Source organism: Cynara cardunculus, assembly GCF_001531365.2.
Source record: "Cynara cardunculus var. scolymus isolate 2C chromosome LG 5, CcrdV1, whole genome shotgun sequence".
NCBI lineage: Eukaryota > Viridiplantae > Streptophyta > Magnoliopsida > Asterales > Asteraceae > Cynara > Cynara cardunculus.
In genome coordinates, this window is record NC_037532.1 from 1209354 (window position 1) to 1236964 (window position 27611).

The following is a 27611-nucleotide window of genomic DNA, read 5'->3' on the forward strand; positions in this document are numbered from 1 at the left end:
TTAACGATTTGCAAAGTAGTTATACAAAATATAAATTGAAGCAAATTACATTTTATTCTAATACAGTTTCCTTATCGTTTATTCTTATCAAAGTGATTAAGGAACTGTATGAATAAAGGTTTTTCATTAACTAAATAATTATAGTTTGACTTTCTCCATAAAGCTCTTMTTAACCACAAGAGTGRTGCMTGATTGGTTTGAGCTTGACTCCAAAKRTTAAAAGTACCTGGAGGTCCCAGGTTCAAATCCAAGGAAAAACAAAAATCCYCTTGTGGCCACGGAGGTTCAAATGCGGTGACTCCGGGCTATCTGCAAAGCAGGTGGTCGTCCTGGAATTAGTCGACTCGCATAACGGGTTGGATATCCAGGTTAATAAAAAAAGTTCATTAAATAAAGTCATTTTCTATATCATTAAACCACTATCAAATAAATATATATACCTGGTAGTTTCATTAATCTCACTAAACTGTTAACATAATTTTATTTTTCTAAGCCCATAATTAAAAAAGAGTTTTTGATCAGGTGTATAATTCTTATTTCTTTAACTTAATAATCTTCAAATAACCTAAGCTTCGGTGTTAAAAATAATTTTCTATAAAATATTAAAATAATAAAAAAAGTTTTTTTTAAATATATAATATTTATATATAACAAATAYAACAAATAAACTTACACACTCTCTTTATATTTGATAAAGTTTAAATCTTTAACCTCCTAAAAAACGAATAAATATCCTTTGCTAAAAAAAACCCATTTTTATAGGCATGTATTTGAAAATGATAGCAGTAGTAGCATATTTGGTTTCTGAAATCCACCCTGGACCAGACAGACATTAAAATATTGTTTTAATTAATTAATAAACAATCTAGTAATTCATGAGGACCCCATAACTCACGGAATTTTATTTGGAGATATATATATCGTAATTTTGATATTTAAGATATAAAGTTTTAAACATTTAAGTATTAAGATAACCTGTTAAACATTAATTTTAGATTATAAAAATCAATGTCATTAACCATGTCAATAAATAATACTGAGTTGGATATCACATCATTCGCTACATCAACATGATAACCGGTTAATATTTCACCAAATTATCCGGGTATTTAAATGTTTAAAACCTTACATCTTATATAAAAAAATGAAAAATTTAAGAGTACGTTATCCAAAATAGGAATCATGATAAAAGTACGTTACTTTTTCATACAATTTACCATTTTATTTGGAATTTTATTTTTGAATTTGTGTTATTAGTAATAAGAAAGAAGACAAGAGTCGTCCACATGATTCAACAGGAGCCAATCTTGTCCCTTTCCTAACCCACTTGCTATTTGACACCCTGTAGGCCTCTATTCTTTTTCACATTACTTAACCTAACCCAACACATTTTTCTCCCCCACCCCACCAAAACCAACCGAAATTCATAAAATAGTACATGCTACCTCTATTAACGGACTACATCTAAATTGTTAAAAGGTAAATCTTGTTTCGTAAAAAAAGTCTGTTTCTTATTAGTTTTAAAACTTTCTGAATGATTTTGTATCTTGAGCATACTTTAACCATTCTCCACTTTAATTTCATTGTAAATAATTACCAAACATTTATGTTTTATTTTGCACTATATCACGAGAGTCTCTTAATTATTCTGACTACTTAATCATTCTGCACCAAACAATTCAGCAATTGCCAAATAGCTCCGCCTTATCAAGAATCTACTTCTCTAAATAGTTATAGTTTACATAGGATCCTTTTTCAGCAAAAAAAAAAAAAGGGATTTCAAAAACCAACCTTACACAGCCCTTTTTTGTGTAAAGATTCAAATTTATGTGTTTTTTCCTTTATTTTATTTTCAAAAATCAAATTTTTATGTAAACTTTGGCTATTTTGAAAACAAGCTTTAAAAAGTGAATTTGGTTGATGGGATTGACTACTTTGGTCAATTTCTCCAAAACTAAAATTATGGTATACTTGTTAGTAGCTTAATGAGTTTAATGGAACTTGTAGCTTATTCAGTCAGTTATACATGACTGTTTAGTAACGACTTGATGATATAGCAAATGGTTTCTTCAGTAAGCTTTTAGAGGAGACCCTTATGCACAAAACCAAACTTTTTCCAAACCTGTTATTCATAATTATAGAACATACTTTTTCCATCTATGAAAAAGCTCTCTCAAGCAAAACCTTCAGAATCTATATGGACAAATTAATCCATACAGACAACTTTATCCATACACGACTTAATGGAAAACCAACCAAACCATCTCATGCTTTACTAATAAATATTAAAAAGGTGTTGCTATCTGCATTGTTGTACGTCAAATCAGAACGTTGAAAATAAGGTCTGTTTTTTGGTACAAAAATTAGCACGGGGTATAACAGTATAAAAACTTTGCTTCATGTTTGTCGTTACAGCAGACTAAGACATGATATAACCTGGGAAAAATGCATGTTTTCTGTTCCACTAAAATAATTGGAACAAAAATCAAGAAAATGAGGCAACATTAATGATACATACCTCATTGTCTTCCAATCAAATTAAAACCCTAAAATTWTATGTAATTTATTTCACACGTACCGCATTCTCTTCGAATCATATCCAATCACATTTACATACTGTCCACTTGAATCTTTTGAAATAATTCATTGTCAATAACGTAGTCTTCTTATTGTTTTTAACACAACAATTAATCAAATATTTAAAATACTTTTTAATAATAATAAATAAAAATAAAGTAAATTTGTAAACGAAAACCGTTATCGTTTTGTCTTGGTGTTTGTTAATGTGCAAACAATAAAATCTACAACAAAAGTAAGTATAAGTATATATATGTAGTCAGATTCAGGAGAAAATCGTAAGAAAATGAAAAATCGAGTTATACCCTAGTAACCGTTAATATGGATAATATGTACATATGCATACAAGTAATTTGTATGTTATAAAAATCAAGAAACAACTTCCATTACTTGTATGCACATGTAATACTGTACAAATGAATGCGTTTCTCAATTTTTAACTTTTTGAAAGTTTTCTGCTGAACCTCCCCCCCTCTCTCTATATATATATAGAGTATATATATATATATATATATATATAGGGTGTATATATATATATATATAGAGAGAGAGAGAGAGAGTTTGTTTCAAATGCAACCTATCACATTTGTACAACCAATGCAACCAATAAATGGAAATATTTATGGAAATGATGAGAGTTTATTTATTATGATTTAAATATTTATTGAAGATGAATAAGGGTCATTAATTATGATCAATACTTATATTAGAAAACAATTAAAACTTCTATGAAATTACATATTCATCAAATTAAATGGACGGTTGAGATTATGTTGTATTGGTTGTACAAATGTAAATGATTGTATAATAACCCACTTCTCTCTCTCTCTCTCTCTATATATATATATATATATATATATATATGTATGTATATGTGGTTAGGTTCACGTGAGACCAGCCTGCTTTGTGAGACACGAGAGACCACATTTTTACACTTGAAACTTCACAACAATTCATGGTGACGGTAATTTTTTTTCGAAACTTCACAACAAAAACACCGTGAATGTTATCTTCACGGTGATTTACTATGAAGATTCAAGTATAAAAAAGTAGTCTCACGGATCTCACGAAAACAAATTGATGTCACGTGGTTCCAATTCTCTCTATATATATAGATGGATAACTACCATTGTTTGATTTGTTCAACTTCTTTCCTTTCATATTGAAAATTTACAAAGGTAGAAAAATAGTTGTTGGATGGGGCCTCTTGCCTAATTGCTCCAAAAAGATCTTTAAAATAYTGAAATGTATTTTGTTTTGTTTTATTTTGTGTCCCATGAAAATAATAACTCTTATTTTGTTTCATCTTTGTTCTACTGTGTAACGATGAGTTCKCTAGGGTTAGGTTCACGTGTTTTTCTTATAAAATAACATTAATATTTCACAACAAAATATTGTGAAGGTAAAAAAAACAGGGACGGACCCATAAATTTTTTCATACGGTGACACCATATAAAACGGTTCCACCTTCTAAAACAATAMAGTTACATCTTTCATGATGCTAATTTTTTTTTTACTTTACGACAGACGGATTTACCGGTGGCATGTTCCACCATGTGCCCTTAACTGGGTCCGTCCCTGACGAAAAAAAACATTGAGATTTCACAGCAAAACACTGTAAAAGTTTACTTTCACAGAGTTCCGTTATGGAGGTGCAGTGCTATTTATGTGGTCTCACGAAAACAAACCTGGTCACACATGATCCAAAGTCGCGTTCATTACGTGAGACATRAAAGAAAAAAACTTATTGTCCCACGTTTTGTRCGACATTTGGACTAGGACAAAACATGACTATCTAGGAAAAAACGCATTCCCACCAAAATAGATTGAATAAAAATCAAGGAAATAAAACAAATTTGGTAAATTCTTAGCTATCCAAATCAAATTAAAACYTTAAAATTTTGTACTGTTATTTCATCCTCCTATCTTACTTTTAGCCTTTTAATCCTGTATGTGTACCAAACGCACCTTAAGCGCTCTCTAGACCCATATATAAGGGGTAAATTGACCAAAATAGCCYATCTCCYCAACCAACTTCACTTTTTAGCCACTTTTTCAATTGTATTATCATTTTTGTCAGAGTTTACACAAATGTCTTACGCCTTTGYGTATACTTGATTTGCATATTATTATTTTTATGCAAGGATTCAAAATTTTGCGTAAAAAATCCGTACACAAATACATAAGGATTTGTTTTGTTTTCCCTAAAAGAAGAAAATAAAGATTAAAATGAATTTTCCTATATAAAATTCATTTAGTTGGAGAAAAAGGTATATTTTGGAACATAAAATTATGGGCAAATTACATGAAAAAATATCGTATTTTAACTTGATTCTTATTTTGGGGAACATACTTTCAAAACTTCCATTTTGATACCTAATATATAAAGTTTTAAACATTTAARTACCCGGTTAACTGATTGAAGCATTAACTGGTTACCATGTTGATGTGGTATGCTGAAACATTAATCGAATACCACATCACCATGGTAACCGGTTAATACTTCAATCATTACCCGATCACTTAAATATTTAAAACTTTACATTTTAGATACCAAAATGAAAGTTCTAAAAATACGTCACCCAAAATAAAAAATCAAATTAAAATACATTACTTTTTCATACAATTTATCTTAATATCATTATATTTATTTGAAAATCAGCATATATATTATTGAGAGAGAGAGAGAGAGAGAGAGAAGAGGGAGAAAGACATAAAACATGTTACTTTTGTTGGGATTTACACACACCCCCCACATTCCAATCCCATATGATTCCTTTGATCAATCAATCATTCCAACATTCATTACATAACCCCTTCTCATCACCCTTCTCTTTTCCTACTTCCACACACATTCTCTCTCTCTCTCTCCCCCAAAACACACACACATTAATTACACACACACACACACTTTCTTGATTATTGATTCTTGATTCTTGAATTCACTCATCATTTAATGGCATCATCAATTCATATGGCCTTTTGCCTCCTGTTCTTTTCTTTCCAATTCTCATCATCATTTGCACAAACACTCCCATCTGATAGCAGCATCTCAGCAGCTCCTGCATTGCTTCCAATCATCACACCATCATCACCAATGGCTTCTCCTTCTCCTGCTTCATCTCCTGACATCACCCCACTCTTTCCTTCCTCACCCAGTGGAACCCAGCTTTCACCTACTGAATCTTCACTGCCCACCATCCCATCTAGCCCTAGCCCACCTAACCCTGATGACATGGCCACTTATGGTCCCAACACCATGTCCATCTCACCAACTGCCTCCCTCCCTGCTTCATCCTCTGTTTCTTGGAATCCTGCCACTTCACTGGTCATCACAATGGTGGCTGGTTCCTTGATGGCATTTTGGTCATCTCACCTTCCCATTTGAGGGTGTTCTTGTCATTTCACTCTCTCTAAAGCTACACTACTACACTGGTTCTCTTTGGAGTTTCTATGAATCATGGCAGTGGGCATTTTTCAGCTTTTCATTTGTGGGTGTCATTCAGCTAAAGCTACTGTTCTGTTTGGAGCTTTTTYTCTGAATCATGGGCATTTTGGACATTTCAGAGGTGATTTAAGGTACTTCTTTGTTTGGTTGTGGATGGGATGGGAATCAATGGGTGGTGGAGTGGAGTGGAGGGGCAACAATAATTTGTCTTTTTTTCACTTGATTTTTTTCTTTTGTAGATTATTATCACTTTTCCTTTGCTTTTCCAAGGAGTATATAGTAAATTTACTGTAATATTATTATTGGTTGAGGTCATGTTGCTTTGCTGGTTTCATGTGATAAGATTTGTCATCTTTTTAAGTATATTCAAAAGTAAATAAAGCCATGCCTTTTCAGCACTCTCTTTCTTTCTTTCTTTTCTTTAATCCCTTTTTGGGACTTTAAGTAAGATCTCACATTGGTTGAAAGCATTTAAAACCGTGAGTCCAGGTGTATGGATAAARCAGATAATATTCGATACGATTGGCTTGAGATGTTACAGATAATGTCAGAGCTAGGTTCAGGACTGGCGTACCAGCGAGGACGCTGGGCTCCCAAGGGGTGGATTCTAAGATCCCACATTGGTTGGAGAAGAGAACAAAGATTGCCTTATAAGGGACTCGATACCTCATCCATTGGATGCCTTCTTTTACTTTTTTTAAAACAGACAATATCTGGTACGGTTGATCTGAGATGTTAGAACTAAGCTAAGAAAAAAGCWTGATGGTTGTGTTAATCATTGAAGCATTATTTCCAGAAAACCATTATTTATTTCTATTTTTTGTAGTTGTTTTCTACTTTTCTGCACTACAAGTTCAAAACCATCATCAAGTGATCATTGATCATTGATCTCTTTTAGTGCTTGTTTCTTTGTCATTTTCAAATAGGAAAGTGGATCAAACCATCTCTAAAGAATTAGATTTCTTGAAGGAATTTCAGAAAATACAGATAAACTTGTTATCGTGTGAGAATCCGCTCTCTTTAAGTTGTATTTCGACCCTAATTTGTCTGGCATTACGAAATCGACATGAGGATAATCACAAATCTCAATAACGATTAAACTTAGAGAATCGTAATAGTTCCTAAACTAAATGCTAAAAACATCTCCCCATAAATGGAAATGATTACTAGAGTAATTATTGCTTACACGGATCAGAATACGTCAGAGCTTCAGATAAAACCACTTAAGAATCAGTAGCTTGTGAACAAGACCCTAATAAGGCTTCTGAAGGGAATTGAGAGACTTTTGTATTTCGCTTAGAACAATCAGAAGCTCAATTTTCCCAAGAACTTTGGACCCTGCAACAGGCGCCATCCAAAGATCCTGAGTTCTAGTTAGCTTATACGAGTGTGCACTCCACATCTAGTATGAATCCAGAAAACCCTCATATTCTCTTGTGAATCCAGAATCCAATACATAAAATGGACCGATGATTTCACTAAAGTCWYCAACAGATAACAAAATCTTGGCTTACGGTACACAAAATCTTGGACTGATGATTTCACTAAAGTCACCAACAGATAACAAAATCTTGGCTTTATAGAGAGATCTACATTCTAAAATACAGAATCACTCATAACCATTATAGAATTTGAAGCATTTCTAGCATTACTTAACAGTACACAAAGATTAACTCATTAAGATTGAACATGAAGTACACAAAGAATGACTAATTAAGTACACAATTACGAACAATTTAACGAAGACCCATAACGACCAAACACGAATACCATCCCAAAAAACGATTCCACTTCACAACTGTTTGAACAAATTTACTATCTTTTTTGAAATAAATYAACAAAATGACTACTTTTATCTAAAGAAAATGGAGGGTAGCTTTGTAATATTGTCAAAATATTGAAAAAACACCTTTGGGAAAAAGAAAATTTTGTGAARTGAACTAATTTTTGGGGACAAAGAATATGAAGAACATGGAAAAATGTACCTGAGAKTGAAAGGAATATTTAGGGGGTACTGCTGAATTTGTTCTATAGAGGAACAGCAGCTGAACTGAATAGCTTTCCCCAAAATACCCCTTTCAATTTGTTGAATTCAAAGGGGTTGGTGCTGGCTTTGTTGTTGAAAGAATCTTTTGCTTTTCCCAAAATACCCCTTTTGAGATCTACATTTTCTTGCTTAAGCAAATCCAGAGAAAAACTAAGCTGTCTTATTGCTTCTCTTTTCTCTTCGTCTTTTTGAATCAGCTGCTCCTTCTGAACCTTATTCTCTTGTCTCAGCCTATCTATTTCTTCCCTCAGCTTCACTACTTCTTCTTCTTCTTCATCTGAATTCTTCAAATCTTCGATTTCTTCTTGTTGAGGATCATCGATTTCGGATACAACCGAATCAGAATCATGGTCAAAGTCGAAAGACTCGGAATAACTGTCGTATGATTTCTCTGATTCTTTTATTAATTGGGATGTTCGGTATTTGGACAAGGGTAACGGACATGATGTCCATGGAGTTATGTGGCGGGTACCCGCATCAAACTTGACTTGATCATATTTTTCAGCTAGTGAGCGATGGGCTCGATAGAGATCTTCAACGATGGTAATAAGCTCKGGTCGTTTTTTGTAATACATCTCTGCACGCTTTGCGAAAGAATCAGCATCTTCCTCRATCAGTTTAAGCATTGCCTCCGTTTTATCATCCAGCTCTATTGGATCACAGTTCAAGATTCAGACTTTTCGTACTTTAACATTTAGAAAACAGGATATGAATGCCATAGAAAAAGAAGCAAATCTTATATTATCATCGAACTCATCATAATTCCTATATGTAGAAAACAGGATTCAGCTTGAAGCGAGAAACCGRCTTGGGAATCATCTAATTGGCTGGTTGGTTTGAAATTTTTGAAACCAAGCCATGCAAGTTCAGTTATTAACTTGAAGCAAGAAATCAGCCATTTTGGCTGAACCGAATTATATATGTTAAGATTACTATATATAAGATGTTATGTAGCGTTTGATATGAAGTAATGGAAGGCTGAACTGAAGGCTTTTTGTGCTAGACATCATAGATACCTCTTGTAATCACTAAGGGCCTGTTTGTTAGCAGCTTAATGAGCTTAATGGGACTAACAGCTTATTCGGTTACTTATAACTGCTTTGTAGTGGCTTGATGATRTAGAAAGTGGGCCTATAGTAAGCTTCTAGGGGGGAAGTTTTATGCAGAAAGTCAAGTTTTTTCCAAACATGCCCTTCCCAATTAAAAAAATGCTCATTCCATCCATGAAAAACTCATCCCAAACAAAAAACTTTTCAATTTATACAGATAAACTAATCCACACAGACAACTTTATCCATATAGGACTTAATGAAAACCAACCAAACATCCCCTTAGTCTTTTGGTGCTAGATATCATATATATATATATATATATATACCTCTTATTTTGAGTTGGGAAATTTGTGAAAACAGAGAAAACTTGAGATCGTGTGAGAGCTCGATTTCATAAGTTATAATTTCGATCCAACTCGAGGATAATCTCAAACTTGCTTAYCGATTTTGGCAGAAATCGTAATCGATCCTATATTAAAGGCTAGAATAACTTCTTATTAAATAAAAATGATTGTTGGAAACAAGTAATGGGCGGTTATGAAAATAGAGCACTTACAGGACTAATGTATATCAGCTAATAATCCATACCATCAGCCGATGACCCATCAGTGATAACCCGTCGGTGGGAAACCATCGCCTAATTACCGACCATTAGCTGATAACCAATCAATGGGAAACCATCCACTGATAGCGCATCAGTGGGTAGTTTCACCAGATGATGCAAAAATTTTAGTGTAAAATGCCCACCAGGAAGCGCCTCTAAAACCCCGCAAGGGGGCGCACAACCCTCTTGACCCCTATATGATGCCATCAATGATCCCAGGTTCTAGTTAGCTTACACGAGTGTGCACTCTACACCTCCTAGCCTGTGACGGTTTAACTAGCGACAATCTAATTACATAAAATAGACCGATGATTTCACTAACATCACCAACATTTATGTTTCTAATATAATTGGATTAGTACTTATAAATCTAAGCTTGCATTTAGAAAGAAAATGCCTTAACATCTAGATATCACATTGGTTTAGCTTTATTAATGATCATACCTTAAATAAGTWTGTAGGGAAATTTACATAAATAGTCCGTCTACCCAAATCAATTCACTTTATAGCTAATTCTTACGCAGAAGGTTTAGCGTAAGGATTGTTTTTCGCCCGAAAAAAAAAAAATCCTTATGCATATATTCTACATAAGGATTCTTAATTTTTTTTGGCCCGAAACCAATCCTTATGCAGAAAGCGATATGCGTAAGCTTTCTGCATACGGATCAGCTATAAAGTGAAATTGGGTCTTGGCTATTTTTTCAATTTCTACTGCCCAAATCAATTCACTTTATAGCCATTTTAGTACCCAATTTCACTTTATAATCAATCCTTACACAGAAAACTTAGCGCATATGCGTAGGATTGGTTTTCAGCCAAAAATAAAATAAAAAAAAGGATCTTCTGTGTAAGGATTAGCATATTGCAATAAATTCTTCTAAACATGGTATAAATTAAACCATTAAGAACAACATATGTTTATGGATATGTCCATTAATTTAATAGAAACMCTAACTTAATTTTCTTTCCATAATTAAAGCAGATACAATACCTGCAAGAGTGGAATGTAGCCATGGAGATTTCCTTGGGATACTGTTGCTCTGACTATCCAACCACCACCAGTGTGCTGATAACTTGCTTTTCTTCCCCTCCATTTCTTCTTCACCTTCATCATCCCAATTTTCAAAATCAGTAACCCTAAACAAACCCTAACTAGTAGAATCTAATCATTGAAAGATTTACTAATTAGGATCTAAAACGAAACCCTAACTAGCAATTTTAAACGAAACCTGCAACACGATCGATCAAAAATGCAAAATCAGAGATGAGAAGTGAGGCATGTTACCTTAAGAACAGAAGCAGATCGTTAATGGCTCTCCCTCCTCTCTCTCTCTCTCTCACACTTTCTCTCTCTAGATGAATTGAAGAAGGTGACTGTTAATAGTGATGATATTAAATAGAATCTGGTAAGGCAACGGCATAATTCACAATCGATAGCACAAGGAGGAGCGTCGAAGAGTGTTTTGAGAAAAGAAAGCAATAAAGGAAACAAACACGAAGAAATATGATTCATATCCATCACCCAACGGTCGAAAAATATTGCAATCCCAACGGCCAAAAAAGGGAAATAAGTAGATCTCTAAAAGATTCTTTAAAAATTCCTAAAATAGATAATTAAAACTCAAAATTTCTATAATTATTACACATGTATCTGATTTTCTATGAATAAATTRTATGAAAAAGTAATGTATTTTAATTTGATTTYTATTTTRAGTAGSATACTTCTAAAAYTTYTATTTTTGTACTTAAAATGTAAAGCTTTTAACATTTAAGTATCCGAGTAATCGGTTGAAGACTAATTTTAACTAAAAAAAATTCATGTCACTAACTATRTCAGCAAATAATACTGAGCTGGATACCACATCACTCRTCACATCAACATGATAACTGRTTAATRTTTCAACCAGTTATCCGGGTACTTAAATATTTAAAACTTTACTTCTTAGGCACCAAAATGAAAGTTTCGAAAGTATGTTAACTAAAATATRAATCAAGTTAAAGTATGTTACTTTTTCATGTAATTTGCCCATTTTTTATTTGTAAGATTACAATACTAATTACATTGATTAGCCCCTCATAATGGGTGCTGGTTGGCGGTGTTATGTTCTAAGTGTTATGAAATTGAAAAATTAGGGATTATCAGTGTAKATAGTTTGTTTTAGAGACCAAATCCAAAATTTAGAAAAACCATAAGGACCACCGATGTAATTCACTCGATTATTAAAATATTTTATATATGTAATAAAATATTATTTTTCTCTGTTAAACATTTAACATCAAGATTTTTTATTTGAGGATATAATAAAAAAAATTATTTTTCTCTCACGGTAATTATTTTTTCAGTAGTTTTCCAATTATTTCACTCTTTCTTTATTTTGAAAAAAGCCATAGAAAATTTGTTTGAAAATCTTTGTTTTGGATAATCTGTTGGAGATTTTCTAATATTTTTTTTCCTTTTAATACATATATTTGATTATATTAGAGTATCTCCAACATATTTTCTATAATTTTGTAAAAATAAAGAAATAAAAGTTCAAATTTTTAAAAATAATTACATTCAACTCCAAAAGATTCTATATTTTAGAGATCTCGACATTAATATTATTAAAATGGTAAATTGCATGAAAAAGTAATGTACTTTAACTTGATTCCTATTTTAAGTAACATATTTTCAAAACTTACATTTTAGTACCTAAGATGTAAAGTTGTAAACATTTAAGTACACTCTAATTTTATAATTCCAATTTACTTTTTAAAAAACTTTAAATACAATAATTAATAATTTAATTTCAATGAAAATGAAAAAAAAATCATTTATCCCTCGTCACATCAAGTCTAAGGGGTTGTTTGTTAGTTGCAGAATGATTAAGTGGTCAGAATGATTAAGAGACTCTTATGATATAATTGAAGATGAAATATAATTGTTTGATAATTATTTAAAATAAAATTAGGGTGTTGAATAGTTAAGGGATACACATGATGTAAAACCATTCAGATGATTTTAGAACAATTAAGAGCTAGATTTTTTTTTTTRTCAAACAAGATTCACCTCTTAATGATTCAAATGTTACCTTTTAATAAAACTATTAAGAGGTAAACAAACAACTCATTAAATAATTTTTGTTGGAGTTTTCTTTATTTTATAAAATATAAAGATTATATTGGGACAAAATAGAAAACAAAATTTTCATTTTATCTATTTTATAAAATCATATTTTATAAAATTTCTTTAATATAAAGAAATAAAAGTTAAAATATTTTAAAAATATTACATTAAACTCCAAGATTCCTTGCAAAATCCCTTAATATGTACAATGAAAAAGAAAAAATAAATCATCATTCTCTATTTTCATGTCCCAACTCTCTCTCGACTTGATATCTTGTGAGACGAGTCTGTTTTTACGAGACCCAAGAGACCAGTTTTTTACACTTGAAACTTTATAGTGAAACATTGTGAAGGTAACCTTCACGGATAGATAGTAGTGGTGGTGGTCGACAATGGTGAAGAAGGTAGTTGTAGTCGTTGTAGTGGTGGTTGGCAATGGTCTTGGTGGCATATGGTGGCGTTGGTGGTGGTCATGGTGAAGATGAGGTGGTCCACGAATGCAAGTGATGGTAGGTGGCCCACAGTGGTTGTGAAGGTGGTAGAGGAGGTTATTGTATTGGAAAAAAAGGTGGAGATGGCCGTCGGTGCCCACCTGTGGTAGCGACAACCAAGACTACCAGTGATGACCACTAAAACAAATATCATATTAATATTATATGTCAAATAATGATATATTAGTAATATTTTAGTTTTTATCTCATTATTGTGTCATCTTGTTCCATTTATTTTGGTGGACCACCTTGTCTCTGTTCTTGTCTTATGTCGCAAGAAACATGGGACAACGAGTTCTTGTCATGTTCCATGTCGTGTCAAATATGAGACAATGAGTTTTGTCCCATCATGTCCTATCCCGTCCCATGTACCAAACGCAACCTTACTTAGATTGGCTTGTTAGTTTTTTATATGAAGTTCTTTAATAAAATATATCATGATGATAAAATATTTTAATAATATAATCGATGTTGATGTTTTTTAAAATGCTTTAAAACTTTTAAAGAGATTTTAGAGAATCTCATGGTACCAATATATAGGGTTCTTAACTTAAATAGCATTTTGTAAAAAAACTATAACTTGGGTTCCAATGAGAAAGATACCCAACTTGTTATGTGAGCCGACTAATCTTAGGACGACCACTTGCTTTGCGGATAGTCCGGAGTCACCGCATTTGAACCTTTGTGGCCACAAAAGGGATTTTTGTTCCTCGTTGAATGTGAACCTGGGACCTCCAGACACTTTTGACCTTTGGAGCCCAAGTTTAAACCAATGCACGTTCTTTTTGATCGGGAGCGGGGTGGGCAACTTCAGTCGGTGCTGGCGCCTGCGGCAGAGCCTCTGGAGCGGCCCTGTTCTGGAGCCAGCGGGTTCTGAATGACCCCCCTCTCACAGTTAAAAAAGTGGTTAACCATCTCAAAGAAATCCATATCGTCCATCCGAATTGTCTCCATAATCAGGCACCACACTTTGGTTAATGATCTGTGTCCTAAAGAATGCACGTTAGGATGAAAATGCACCGTGATGTCCAGATCCCTTTTCATGCTTCTTATTTTAACTCTACTTGTTACGTGATATCTCGCCATATATTAAAGGGTAAATTGCATGAAAAAATAATGTACTTTAACTTGATTCATATTTTGGGTAACGTACTTTTAAAACTTTCATTTTGGTACTTAAGATGTAAAGTTTTAAACATTTAAGTACCCGAGTAACCGGTTGAAGCATTAACCGGTTACCATGCTGATGTGACGAGTGATGTGGTATACTGGTATCCAACTCAGTATTATTTGCTGACATAGATATTTTAATCTAACCGGTAATTCGAGTACTTAAATGTTTAAAACTTTACATCTTAGATACAAAAATAAAAGATTTATAAGTACCTTATCCAAAATCAAAATCAAATTAAAATTCATTACCTTTTCATTCAATTTTTCCTTTAAAAGGTTTGGGAAGAATCTCATAGAAAATGATTCCAAAATAATAAACAAACCGCGTTATTTATACATTCATACAACATACGTTTTGGAAGGTACCTCCGCTGACGAGATTACACTGGAGATGTTGAGAAGCGTTGTTGTTGGAGTTTGAATTTATGCTATCATCGAAATCGAAGACTGATGCTGCAAATCTGAAATCGATGAATGCGGATTCTTGAAGAACACGCAGATGAGAATCAATATTTTGATTCTTGGACAAGAGGTATATAGACATTTGTACAGAGAAATACACACTTATTCATACATGTTTATATACCAGAGCTTGATTTGATCTCAATTGAATGTAAACAACAGACAAGGGACACAGATAAACACATTTGGGGATCGAATCAACCGTAGAGTCATCAGAAGCAGTTCAGTTTTGCACTCTTTCCGATTCAACATACCAACGGCGAGTTCTCAATTTTTTTAATGGTTTAAACTTCATGTTTTGTGATTGAAATCGAGAATATCTTCTATGTTGATAACTGAACATGAATGGTAGTTCTTATGTCCCGCCATTACTGTCTGGATTGAGCTTTAACTGAAACCGAGTGAATAATTCTATATATTATTTTGAATTCCTTTAATCGTATCAATGTTAGGGTAAATTCACATTGGGATTCGTTGAATGATGAATTGGAATGTTTAAATGGGCTATTTGATTAGTTTTGATGTGATTATATTCGGTTTAATTCATTCAAGTGTGTTTCTATTGTTTCTAATATTCAWTTGGGATCAAATCAAGCTCTCATATACAAAAATGTATGAATCGGTAGGGTAGGGTTCCGATGAGAATGGAAGTTGTGGTGAGAAGGGTAAGAAAGGATCTCCATCCTTGGATCAATTCTAATTGAAGAGAAACATTAGATCAACACTAATGAGATATACCGGATCAATTCCCTTCTAAGTGCAATTCATGGGTTGGTTTGAGATTAAAAGTGATTAAGGGTCCAAATCCCTTCCTACACTTCTCAGTTCTCACCTTAACTCATATTCTGATTTTGACATCTGAATCAGTATGTATTTCTTTGTATAAATGTCTCTGTACCTCTTCTATGCACTAGGCAAATATTATAGTTGCATGAGAAATTATCATAGCATTGGAAATTAGATAGCTCAATAATCAAATATTATAATCACATAAGATCATGATACAAGCAGACTTTTACAATCATCAACACAACACAAATGGACTTCACACTCTACACATGGCTTTTGATGGAAGAACTATATCCAGTCTGATCATCATAGTATTTAGACCACAACATAACACCTCCATACTTTGCAGAACCTTTGATTGCTGGAAGAACTTGAGATGTTAGATCACCAACAGGGATGTATCCACTTCCTGCAGCTGCAGGTGCTGCAGGTAGCCCCAAKAAAATCTTGGTTGCTGGTATGTCAGAAGTCCATTGCTTCCATGAATCTTCAAGATTGGTAACACCTCCAGAGTATTGGCAAGGAGGGTTGTTATAAAACTGAACCCAAACATAGTCGAAAAGGCCCGTTTGAAGTGCAACTCCAATATATGCATCTGGGAAGGGACACTGGGGTGCTGCTGTCAAGTATACCTTCTTACCTTGATTGCTGTATCCAGAAAGGTACCTAGCATGATCACCAGAGGGTCATTGGCCAAGCGGTATCCGGATTACGGGTAGAGCACACAGTTTTTGAGGATATCAAGAGTTCAATCTCACACCAAAGGTGAGGACTGAGGAGTGTGTGTGAGTATGTCGTATATAAATATTAGAGTAAATTACGTTTTTACTTCCCATGGTTTGTTGGAAATTGCTATTTTCATCCTTGTGGTTTTGAATTACGATTTTCATCCCTATGGTTTACAATTTATTGTTGTTTTCATTCTTATGATTTAACATTTATTGCCATTTTCTTCATTGTGGTTTACAATTCATTTCTATTTTAGTGATTTAGTCCCCATATTTAAAGGTAATTGTTTGGCTCAGGGATGAAAATAACAATGAATTGCAAACCATAGGGACAAAAACCATAATTTCAGAACCACGAGGTCGAAATCCATAAATTTTCACAAATCACAACGACAAGAAAACGTAATTTACTCTAAATATAGTATACTTAAACCCGACATGATCACCAAAGTTCATTGGCCTAGCGGTATCTGAATTGCCAACGGAGCAAACCTTCCCAGGAGGTCAAGAGTTCAAATTTCACCAAAGGTGAGGAGTGTGTGCGAGTATTTGTTATATATAAATATTATATACTTCAGAAGAATGACATATGGCAAGATCACCAAAGGGTCTTTGGCTGGATTATCAGTAGAGCCTAGCCTCCCAAGAGGTCAAGGGTTCAAACCTCACGACAGTGTGGGTACTAATTGCCGGATATAAATATTATATACTTAATAAAAGGTACCTGGCAAGATCATCCCAATGTTGTGTAGTTCCTCCTTCGATATCAAAGTCAATTCCATCCAACACAGCGTCGCCAAGAGGACGAGTGGTTGATTTCCCACCTAAGAAGTTATTCCATAGGTAATTGGCAACTTGTTCAGCATCTGCAGCAGAAGTGAGGTAATAGCTCCCAGCTGCTCCTCCAATTGTGAGCATCACCTTGATTCCTTTAGCTTGACATGATTCGATATCCGATGTTAAATTGGTGCACCCGCTGCTGTACGGATCACAATGACCAGCAAGATTGATCATGGGCGTTTGGCCGTTACCAAATGTTGAAAGAAACGCTAGGTTCACATAATCATAGTTCCCACTTGAGCATGTCTCCGCCAATGTGCCCTCACCGCCATTTTGACCCCAGTAAATAGCAATGCCGCCAGCATTGATACCCACCGTTAGTAAGAGCACTATTGCGGAGAATAATGCTAATCGGGATGTCATTTTTTTAGTTGTAGCGTAGTTGTGTTAATGGACTTTAGATATATTTGGTGTTTTGAAGTGGGTGAGAAGTTTCCTTTATATAGTAAGAGGTTGATTCTACACGGATGCTTTCGCTTTCAGGCTCTCGAGAGGTACGGCTTAGAGGTCACGCTGTTGAATACTCTTTCGGCTATCAAAGGATCGGTTTAAATCGAAGAACATATTTTATACAAGGTTTGTCATCTGTTTCGTCCTTTCTTTGTTATCCTTTACTAAGAAAAAATTTACAACCAAACAAACACTAGAACGAAATTGATTTTATAGGACGTATAAAATGTAGAAGTGTCCTAAAAGTATACTTTATAGGACTTAAGTTTATAGGACCAAACCAAAAAGCGTCTTATCTAGTGTTACAATAGGTTTATAGAACGCTTATAGGCGTTTTAACAAAAAAGTTAGGACACTTTTAAATTAAAGTATCGAATTAACTATTTTATACGACATTATTTGAAAAAGTGTCATATGAAAAGACGGGTTTATAGAATATTTCTCAAAAGTGTCATATAAAATAGCTAATAGGACACTTTATTTTAGAAACGTCCTAAAAAACTTGTTAAAACATCTATAAGCGTCTTATAAACCTATTGCGACGCTTTTAGATAGGACGCTTTATGGTTTGATCCAATAAATCTAAGTTTTATAAAGTATTTTATTAGGACGCTTAGACAATCTAGATGTCCTATAAAGCCAATTATGTGGTGAAATTTGTCCTTGTGCTATTATTTTTGGTCTATGTTCTTATGAGTTAATTCCAAATAAGCTGCTCTTCAGAATTGTACATTGTTCAATATGAAGTTCACATATCTCTCATGTAAATTTGGACTAGATAATAGATAATACTATGTGCTAAATGCAGTTTATTTTGGATTTATTTAAAAATCGGTTCTTGACAATATGACTGCTACTTCGTGTTTATATGAAGTTTTAAGAATTAGAAACCATTGAACAAAATTTTTGCATTTAGAACCCCCAAAAACTTATTGTCCAATGTTTGGTGCGACAGTAGACTGGTACAGGAGAGGATGTGAGCGGGACTGGACAAATTTGGTAAATTACTAAACTACCCATGTCAAATTAAAAGCCTAAAACCTTTCATAAATCTTTCACTCGCCTACCTCACTCTCCACCGTTTGCATACCAAACACACCTTGAAGGATCAACAATCAAATTGCCAAACGACACAATCATACCAATTCATGGTATGAGTATAGTGATAATAAACGACACTTTTATGCTTGATAAAGTGTTATACATTCGACAGTTTCATCTAAACCTTATATCCATAGAACTTACAATTCACAGGGAATTTTGAAGTTGGGTTTTATAGATATGATGCTATTATTTAGAATATGATTACTTTGCATTGGGATTGGTTATGTAACAACTCCTCTCACATAGATAGAAAATGGGATTAATGAGCTCCTTATAAGCCTCAAGTTATGGGATACCAATAACTTCCACCATGGTCTTTATTGATTTCTTCATTTTGATGAGGTTATCATTCATAGATATGATGCAATATAAAACATCAAGTAAAATTATACAAAAGCGTAGGAAAATATTCTGAAATATTAATAACCAACATTAAACAACTTCTGTATCAGATCTTTAAACATCCTTCTTGATGGAAGCACTATAGCCAGTTTGATCATCATAGGATTTAGACCATAACATTGTTCACTTCCTCCTGATTCAATATCAAAGTCAATTCTGTCCAATGAAGCATTGCCAAGTGGACGGATACCTGAAGTTTTTCCGCCTAGAAAGTTATCCAAAGGTAGGAAGCTACTTCTTGAGCATCTTCTTCTGATGCAGTGGAATAACTACCTATCCCCKCCTCCGATAGATAGATCGACTTAACTCGGAGCTTAATCCAATGCAACCGTTGCTATACAGATCATAATGGCCAGCCAAAGGGCTTCTTTCAGGAATCTGCATAGGTATAGATGTGGAAGACATTGAGAAAAGGATAGTCGGGGTGGAACCGAAGGTTTTTCATGAAAATGCAATGTTTTTGGAGTGTGATGGTGAAGAATGTTTTGTAGTTCAGATGGGACCTTATTCTTGGTGTCCTCCCATTACCAAATGTCCAAAGAAAGGCTATGTTTACATATTCATAGTTTCCAGTGGCACAAGTCTCAGCTGAAGTTCCTTCATTCCCATTTTCACCCCAATATATAGAAATCCTACCAGAGCCTGCCACTAGTAGTAGCAGTAGTGAGGCCAAGAATGGTAGTGATCTTGCTGAGTGAAATGACATTTTTACCCTTCATTGAGTTGAATCTGAACTTAAGCTTGAAATATGTTTTTATGTACAAGTAGTGCTATAGAACATCCTTAAATAGTATGGAGAGCATGGAGAGGTAGTTTACCAAACGCTTACCGGCAAGCACTTACTGGGTTAGCATGGCAAGGATCAAGAATCTTATCCGGTAAGAGTCATAGCAAGGATCGAGTATCTTTCCCGGTAAATGAGGGAAAAGACACTTACCCGGTTAGTGCTTACCGGTTAGGAGACGCTTACCAACAATTCATTTTGATGGCCAAGAATGTTATTCGATAAGATAAGTAAGCGTAGTGACTCATACCCATAATCACTTACCGAGTAAGTGTTTGGTAAATGGTCCCTCACTTGTTCAGTTTCAGTGTCATCATTCTCTAATCAGTGTCACTGAAGGCACATATTGATCAGTTCCCCCTTCTTTCCACACCAGCTAACTCTATTATAGTTTAATTCAAATCCCTTCGATCTACTGTGAATCTCAATTGCACCAAAATAATTGATGCCATTAAAATCACCTAACACTGCATGCTTATTTGGGAGGGTTTAAAGAGGATAACTGACTATGAATCTTTTACTGTTATTACAGTTGAAAAGTACCTGGATGCGGTAAACACACACCAGAAAACCACAAGGGTTGTGACATAGTGGTTGAGGTCCTGAGGGATGTGGTGGAATATCTATCTGCCCAGGGTTCGATTCCAGGCGTACACAACAATTGTGGCCACCGAGTTTATCAAAACTGATTTTTTGCAGTCAGAATTTGTCGGGATTAGTTCAGGCATGTGGGACACCCTTCCAAAAAAAAACAGAAGTTGCATTACGAAAAAACAAGGTTAGTCCAACCCTCAATTCGAAATGGAAAGAAAGCGTTAAAGATTCATTAAAGTTTTCACCTTTGCATCGTAAAGGTACGCCCTTAGAATTACAGGCTTGGGGGAGCAAAATGGCTAACGCTTGGTTGATTGGATTCAGTAGCGAAAAAGGTACATTTCCTGTAACTAGAAGGCAAGTGCTATCCATACTTGTAGTTATTAACGATTCTAATGCATCACAACTGCTTGCAGTTGGTGATCGCCCATTTGCATTACTTCCCATTATATAATTTACACACGGAGTAAAGCCCATGATCATTGACATAGTGCATATAGTCGTATCTAGCTTTTAACTGTCATAACTGTAACAGTTAGTAGTACAGCCAATAAAACTGTAGAAATGTCGATTTCCAAAAAGACGATAGTAACATCTCAGGCTAACTGTACCAGATATAGTCCCTTTGTCCACATCCGGACTCGCCGTTTTAAACGCATCTGGTAGAGAAGGTATCCGGTCCCATAGAAGGCCACATTTGTTTCCATCCCTAGCCGATGTGGGATCTTACAATCCATCCCTGGGGACGCTGCTGACACACTTTCCAGCTCTTATACCATCTTGGAACACCCTAATCTTTAGACTAAAATTTCTAACAAAAGTTGGGCATGACTCATTCGTAACCGTAGGATGGGTTTTTGGAACTTCTATTAGTTAGGTTACCAAAATATTGGAGGGAAATTCTTTAGGTTGATCATTTCTTGTGTTCTTGGAGTTCAACCACCTTGACCTACTAGGTGATTATTGGTTCATCTGTTTTAACCAAAATATGCTAGGAGTTGTAATCAAATTAGGTACAACTTTCATTAGTTAGTACCATTAGTGCTAAGAACTTGTTTTGAGTATCACCTGGAAAGTGACCATCAAAACTGTATATATATGTAGTAGAAACTTTTATTCTCTCCGTAAGGATACAAAGGGGTTTCATAATCACTAGTGAGAATGACAAAGAGGTTGAAAATGTGAGAATAAATCTCAACATTCAGATCATAAGATCCAACGGATGTGATTACAACTATCTTTTTTAAAACAAGAAAGACCCCCCCCCCCTTTATTTAATCGAAAATAGAAGATATATAACCAAAATTAAAGTCAAATAAATTATATAAAAAAGGGATATTTATTTTCTTTAATTTAACATTCATATTGTTATAGTTTTATCCCATTTTTTTCATTCCTATTTTCTCTGTCGTTATCATATTAACCTGCTGTAATGTATAAACTTAGAGCAGAGCATTAATTTCATATTAATTTTAAATGGTTTTTAATAATAAAAGAGTAAATTACATTTTTCGTCCCTTTAGTTTGTTGAAAATTTCTATTTTCGTTCATATGATTTTGAAATTACAATTTCCATCTCCATGATTTATAATTTATTGTTGTTTTTGTCATTGTGATTTAAACTTAATTGTTGTTTTCATCTCTATGGTTTACAATTCACATATTTTAGTCCCCCATGCTTAAAAAGTAAAAATTAGACTCAAGAACAAAAATAGAATTGAATTACAAATCATAGAAACAAAAATTGCAAATTYGAAATTATAGGAATGAAATCCCTAATTTTTAACAAACCATAGGGACAAAAAATGTAATTTACTCTAAATAAAAAAATGAGTAAATTAATTTTTTTGTCGCAGTGATTTGCTAAAAACTAGGATTCTTGTCCATGTGGTTTATAAATTGAGTTCGTTTTGTAATTCATTGTTATTTTTGTTATTACTTTTACAATTTATTGTTATTCGGTCTTTATGGTTTACAGCTTTTTACTGTTTTGGTCCCTTATGTAGAAATTAGTTCAGGGCGAAAAAACAATAAATTACAAACCATTATGATAAAAATGGAAATTTCTAAACCACATAGACGAAACTCGAAATTATGAACAAACCAGAAGGATGAAAATTGTAACTTAATCTAAAAAAAATTATCATTGTTCCAGAGTTGGTCAACCATACAGACCAATAAAAATTGTCCTTTTTTCATACATGGAAGTATTAATAAGCTCCAATTCCATGCCCATTATTCTCATATTGAGCTTCCATATTTCTAACATTTCTGTACTAAAAAGGTCCCAAAAACAATTTTGTGTTTATTGGAATAAAGAAAGAAAAGAGTCAACAAGATGGCTTGCAAAATGATTGGGATGGTTCTAGCCATGGTCCTTGTGGTCTCAATATGTGGTGGAGCCATGGCTCAATCACGGTGCACCAGTGCCCTTATGGGCATGTCTTCCTGCCTCAACTTTATTACTGGAAACTCATCCACCCCTGCGTCTTCGTGTTGCTCGCAGCTCGCGAACATGGTTCGGTCTCAGCCGCAGTGTCTTTGTCAAGCGCTGAGCGGGTCCGGTATCTCTCTCGGAATCAGTATTAACCGTACACTGGCTTTAACGCTTCCTGGTGCTTGTAATGTGCAAACTCCACCCGTCAGCCAGTGCAACGGTTAGATTCTTCTCTTTTTGACATGCATATATATAAGGTCAGGTTTAGGAGAAAACCATAAAAATGAAAAATTGAGGAACATATTTGCAGCCGTTCATCCAGACGGTATGCACACGTGCATAAAAACCAAAAAACAACTTCAATTACTTGTACTGTCTAGATGAACAGTAACCAAAGTGTTACTTTTTTTTTTTTTTTGGGTTTTCCCTTGAACCCCCCCCCCCCCCCCCCTTCTCTCTATATATATAGAAGGGGTTCAAACGAGAACGGTAACAAAATAAGAGAATATAAAAACAGCCGAATCAAGTGCAAATTCACATGTGGTTTTACACTAACGGACGAACAATTATAGTGTAAAATCACATGTGATTCGGCCGTTTACTTATTTTCTTATTTAGTTACTGTTTTCGTTTGAACCTCACACTCTCTCTATATATATGGCAAATACTTATGCACGCTACTCACCTTCCATGAGGTATGAACCCTTAACCTTTTGGGAATGTGGGCTTATCAGGTTTCAAATTTCTCAACGTATTTCTTTGTTAAATTGGTTTATCGGGTTTCATGTATGCAGCTGCAAACGCACCATCTGCAACTTCTACGCCTAGCCCGGTTGCTTCTCCTGAAGGGTCTACATCAGAACCAGATATCTTGCCCGAAAGTCCGTCGGAATCGGATACTCCATCAGGTATTTTCTAAAATATGGTTGACAAATAAAGACTAGCTTCGGGGCTCCTTTCCATATATTGTCGGTTTGAGTCTCCTTAAGTAGGTTCGTGGTAGTGGCAGATTTAGGAATTTTGGTGACGAGTAGCGGAATTTAATCGACATAAATATTAATTATAACAAATATAATAAAATAGTATAGAAATGAGAAAACAAGACATTTACATACAAAAAATAAAATTATAATGTGTAATATGAAAATAGAATTTATAATCTATGGGGTCAAAACAAGACATTTATATATAAAATAAAATAAATTTATAAGGGTTAGGTTCCGTGAAACTAACATGTTTTCCTGAGACATGTGAGATCACTTTTTTACACTTAAAACTTTACAACAAAATGTTGTGAAGGTAAAAAAAGTCAAACATTCACAGCAAAAACACTGTAAAGTTTACTTTCACATCGTTTTACTGTGAAGTTTCAAGTATAAAAAAGTGGTCTCACGGGTCCCACGAAAACAAGTTGGTCTCACGTGATCTCAAGTCAAATTTACAATCCTTTTTTTTTTAATTCATGGGGTCAAAACAAGGCACTAGGACTATACTGTTAGTTATCGTCAGATTTCATGAGATTGGTTGAGATGTAAATAAGATGTCTTAAAGGACAGTTTAAAGAAAAGGTAAACTCTCAAATCTAAAAAAGTTGGAACTTAATTAGCGTTTATATTAATAAGGAAACAAATTAATGATTGCAGGATCAGGGTCAAAGACAGATGGCTCCACATTTAACGGAAGCAAATCAAGAGCGCCTGTTCATTTATTGGCGTTCATTTTGTTTGTGGTCTCGTGGGCTTCCACTACTGCTAGTTTTTGAATTTTACTGTCATTCTTTGTTTTTCCAAATTCTAAAGAAGCTTGATTTCTTCTTGATGTTCGAGGGTGTGATTATGTACCACAAGAGCGAGTGATTTGTTATTTTGATGTGATGAGATTGTGTGATTTGTAGTATATGTTCTCGTTATCAATTCAAAGACGTCAGTCTCTAGCAAAATAAACCTTATGGCAATCACAAGAACAAACTAAAACACATACATGAACCCTGTAAACCAACCCATAATATCAGTATATTAAGCATCACGTACTGCTTATTAATGCATATGTACAACTTTTAAAGCTTCATAAAACCCTGTTGGGGACCCACAATCACTTATATCTCTCGACCATACTCTTGGCTTATCTCTAACTCGAAATTTACATTATGTTGCATTTCACAGATACAGAACTGATATGTATGTATGCATAAAAAATTTAAGCGAAAGATTATATGTGTCGGCTTTTCATGAAGTAACAAATATTGTAACTTTCGGTAACGTTAAAAAAATATAGTCTTAGAGGAAAAACGAAAGCGATTTTTAAAAAGCAATATTAATGAAAAAAGGGGTTGTCGTATTCCATAAAATACACCTAAAAACAACCTCCCTCCTTGGGAAAAATTAGGCTACCAAATTTTCTTATAAATTCACCCCTCGTTTTACCGTTCTATCGGTCGGGGAAAAAAACCATAAAGTGTTCCCGTTAAGTTAGCGTACTAAAGTTTTGAGAAATGGTTCCAAATAGGTTCGAAGTGGTTGGTCTGGTCCTGGTCCTGATTACGTTACGTGGTGGAGTCATTGCTCAATCAGAGTGCAGAAGTGCAATCATGAGCCTGAGCCCGTGTCTTGGCTATGTGGGTGGGAATTCATCGACCCCAACGTATTCTTGTTGCTCGCAACTAGCGAATGTGGTTAGGTCACAATCGCGGTGCCTTTGTACATTGATCAATAATCATGGCTCGGGCACGAGTTTCAAAATCAATGAAACTCTAGCTCTGGGACTACCAGATGCTTGTCACATTCAAACGCCTCCGATTAGCCGTTGTGATGGTATGTTTTGATAATTCGGGAGATTAATCGGATTATATCACTTAAATATGCATGTTTCATGTCTATTTTAACGCGATCCTCGTTAATTTGAATATAATTGTATCATCAATTAATATTACCAATAACGTAAATGAGACGGCGACTCTTACCAGTAAACACTTAATCGTTAAGGTTTTGGTAAACGGTTCCTTAGTCTCATACTCTCATCTACAAATCGAGGCCAAAAAGACCAGATATTTTTTTAATTAACCTGGATATCCAACCCGCTATGCGAGCTGACTAATCCCAGGGCAACTACCTGCTTTGCAGCTAGCTCGGAGTCACCGCATTTGAACCTCCATGGCCACAAGGAGATTTTTATTTCTTCTTGGATTTGAACATGAGACCTCCTGGTACTTTTGACCTTTGTAGTCAAGCTCAAACCAATCAGACACCACCATTGTGGTTAAAGACCATATATTTTAGAGCCATGATGAAACCATCAAGGGATTAAATTTACTCTCATTTTTTTAGTGTAGTAGGTTAAATGCACTTTACCTACCGACTCTTTTTTCATACACATCACCATCAAGACTTATTTTTACATTTTCAGTGCACAATTTAACTTGATTATGACATAAACAGAAGAAGATCACTATATTCATCCCCCTTTAATGTGAAGATCAGTTCAAGTTATACATTAGATATGCAAAAAAGTGAGATTTGTTGTTGATGTGTGCGAGGAGAAAATTAGCAGGTAGAAGTGCATTTAACAATATATAAGGGTGCAGTTAATCCACCCCAAATAAAAGTGTATAAAGCATTACCGTTTTTAATATTTAATTATTAATTAAATGTTTTAATTAATTAAAACGGGTAGGCTAAATGCATCTTATATATTGCTAAATATACTCCTACCTATTAATTTTTTAGGGGCCGTTTACCAAACACTTACCGGTAATATTTAACACTATTATTTACGTACCGGGTTAGATTTTAGTCCACCAAAACGACATCCTATGCAACAATTTACCCGGTAAATGCTTAGCGTGGTAAGAATCGTCGCCCTCACTTACCGAGTAAGATTCATGGTCCTTGTCTCGCACTTACCGGGTAAGATTTTTAGTCCTTATCATATTCATCCGGTACGGTAACATGACTTGGTAAGCACTTACCCAGGTAAATGTTTGGTAAACAGCCCCTTACTTGTACATATTAACATCAAAACTTATTTTTTTACATTTTAATATATAATTTAACTTAATATTGATATAAATAAAAGTTGACATCTGATTAAAATTTTGGATTTTGCAGGAAATGGATCACAAACTCTGCCAAGAACATCTGATTCCGAAGGAACCATAATAAATCTATCATTATATTTCAACTTCGTTTTTCTTTTTGTAGCTTTAAATTTGTGTGTTTGATCAAGAATTTGCATTGATGGGTGTCTAATTTAAGTTTATATTTTAAATAAATAATATCTTAGAAATCATGTGTTTAACGGGTTGTTTGGTTCATTATGAGGAATGAAAATGAAAATGACTTAGATCCATCGGACTTCATTGGTTAGGGTTAGTTTCGTTTTTCAGAAACAATGATTGATTTAGATCTATCGGGCTTTATTGGGCCCAAAAATGTGTTGAATGAGCTTTGGATAACGTTTAGGAACGTTTGGTTTGTTTTTTAGAACGTCGAGAAGTGAGGACGAGTATTTCCGATGTACTGCTAATG

The 27611-nt window shown here is 34.3% G+C and overlaps 4 protein-coding genes across 5 annotated transcripts; 1 reads left to right on the plus strand and 3 right to left on the minus strand.

The window, feature by feature from the left end:
• Positions 1–5352: 5352 nt before the first annotated feature.
• On the minus strand, positions 5353–6199 carry LOC112512720. The gene has a single exon (XM_025118833.1). It carries the CDS (start codon positions 5812–5814, stop codon positions 5548–5550), a length of 267 nt encoding a protein of 88 aa, XP_024974601.1. The 5' UTR covers positions 5815–6199; the 3' UTR covers positions 5353–5547.
• Positions 6200–7647: 1448 nt separating this feature from the next.
• Positions 7648–11158, minus strand: LOC112513399 (protein NETWORKED 3C-like). The gene is made up of 3 exons (XM_025119646.1): positions 11014–11158; positions 10720–10833; positions 7648–8721 (listed from the first exon to the last, which is right to left on the minus strand). Exons 2-3 carry the CDS (start codon positions 10820–10822, stop codon positions 8054–8056), a joined length of 771 nt encoding a protein of 256 aa, XP_024975414.1. The 5' UTR covers positions 10823–10833; positions 11014–11158; the 3' UTR covers positions 7648–8053.
• A 4854-nt stretch (positions 11159–16012) lies between these two features.
• On the minus strand, positions 16013–19979 carry LOC112512496 (hevamine-A-like). Of its 2 annotated transcripts, XM_025118491.1 has the most exons (3): positions 19910–19979; positions 17202–17622; positions 16013–16415 (listed from the first exon to the last, which is right to left on the minus strand). In XM_025118491.1, the coding sequence occupies exons 1-3, from the start codon at positions 19977–19979 to the stop codon at positions 16013–16015; spliced, it is 894 nt and encodes a 297-aa protein (XP_024974259.1). The 2 variants fall into 2 exon arrangements, with proteins under 2 accessions (XP_024974259.1, XP_024974258.1); XM_025118490.1 differs by lacking the exon at positions 19910–19979 and having other exon boundaries at positions 17202–17680.
• Positions 19980–22920: 2941 nt separating this feature from the next.
• Positions 22921–25001, plus strand: LOC112512497 (non-specific lipid transfer protein GPI-anchored 2-like). Its single transcript, XM_025118492.1, has 3 exons — positions 22921–23308; positions 23883–23996; positions 24732–25001. The coding sequence occupies exons 1-3, from the start codon at positions 22990–22992 to the stop codon at positions 24848–24850; spliced, it is 552 nt and encodes a 183-aa protein (XP_024974260.1). The 5' UTR covers positions 22921–22989; the 3' UTR covers positions 24851–25001.
• Positions 25002–27611: the final 2610 nt, after the last annotated feature.

Coding starts and splice junctions, on each gene's coding strand:
- LOC112512720 (XM_025118833.1), bottom strand. CDS start 5,814: ATGTCATCAGGGTTAGGTGGGCTAGGGCTAGATGGGATGGTGGGCAGT.
- LOC112512497 (XM_025118492.1), top strand. CDS start 22,990: ATGGCTTGCAAAATGATTGGGATGGTTCTAGCCATGGTCCTTGTGGTC. Junction 23,309..23,882: donor ACCCGTCAGCCAGTGCAACG/GTTAGATTCTTC, acceptor TCATGTATGCAG/CTGCAAACGCACCATCTGCA. Junction 23,997..24,731: donor GGAATCGGATACTCCATCAG/GTATTTTCTAAA, acceptor TAATGATTGCAG/GATCAGGGTCAAAGACAGAT.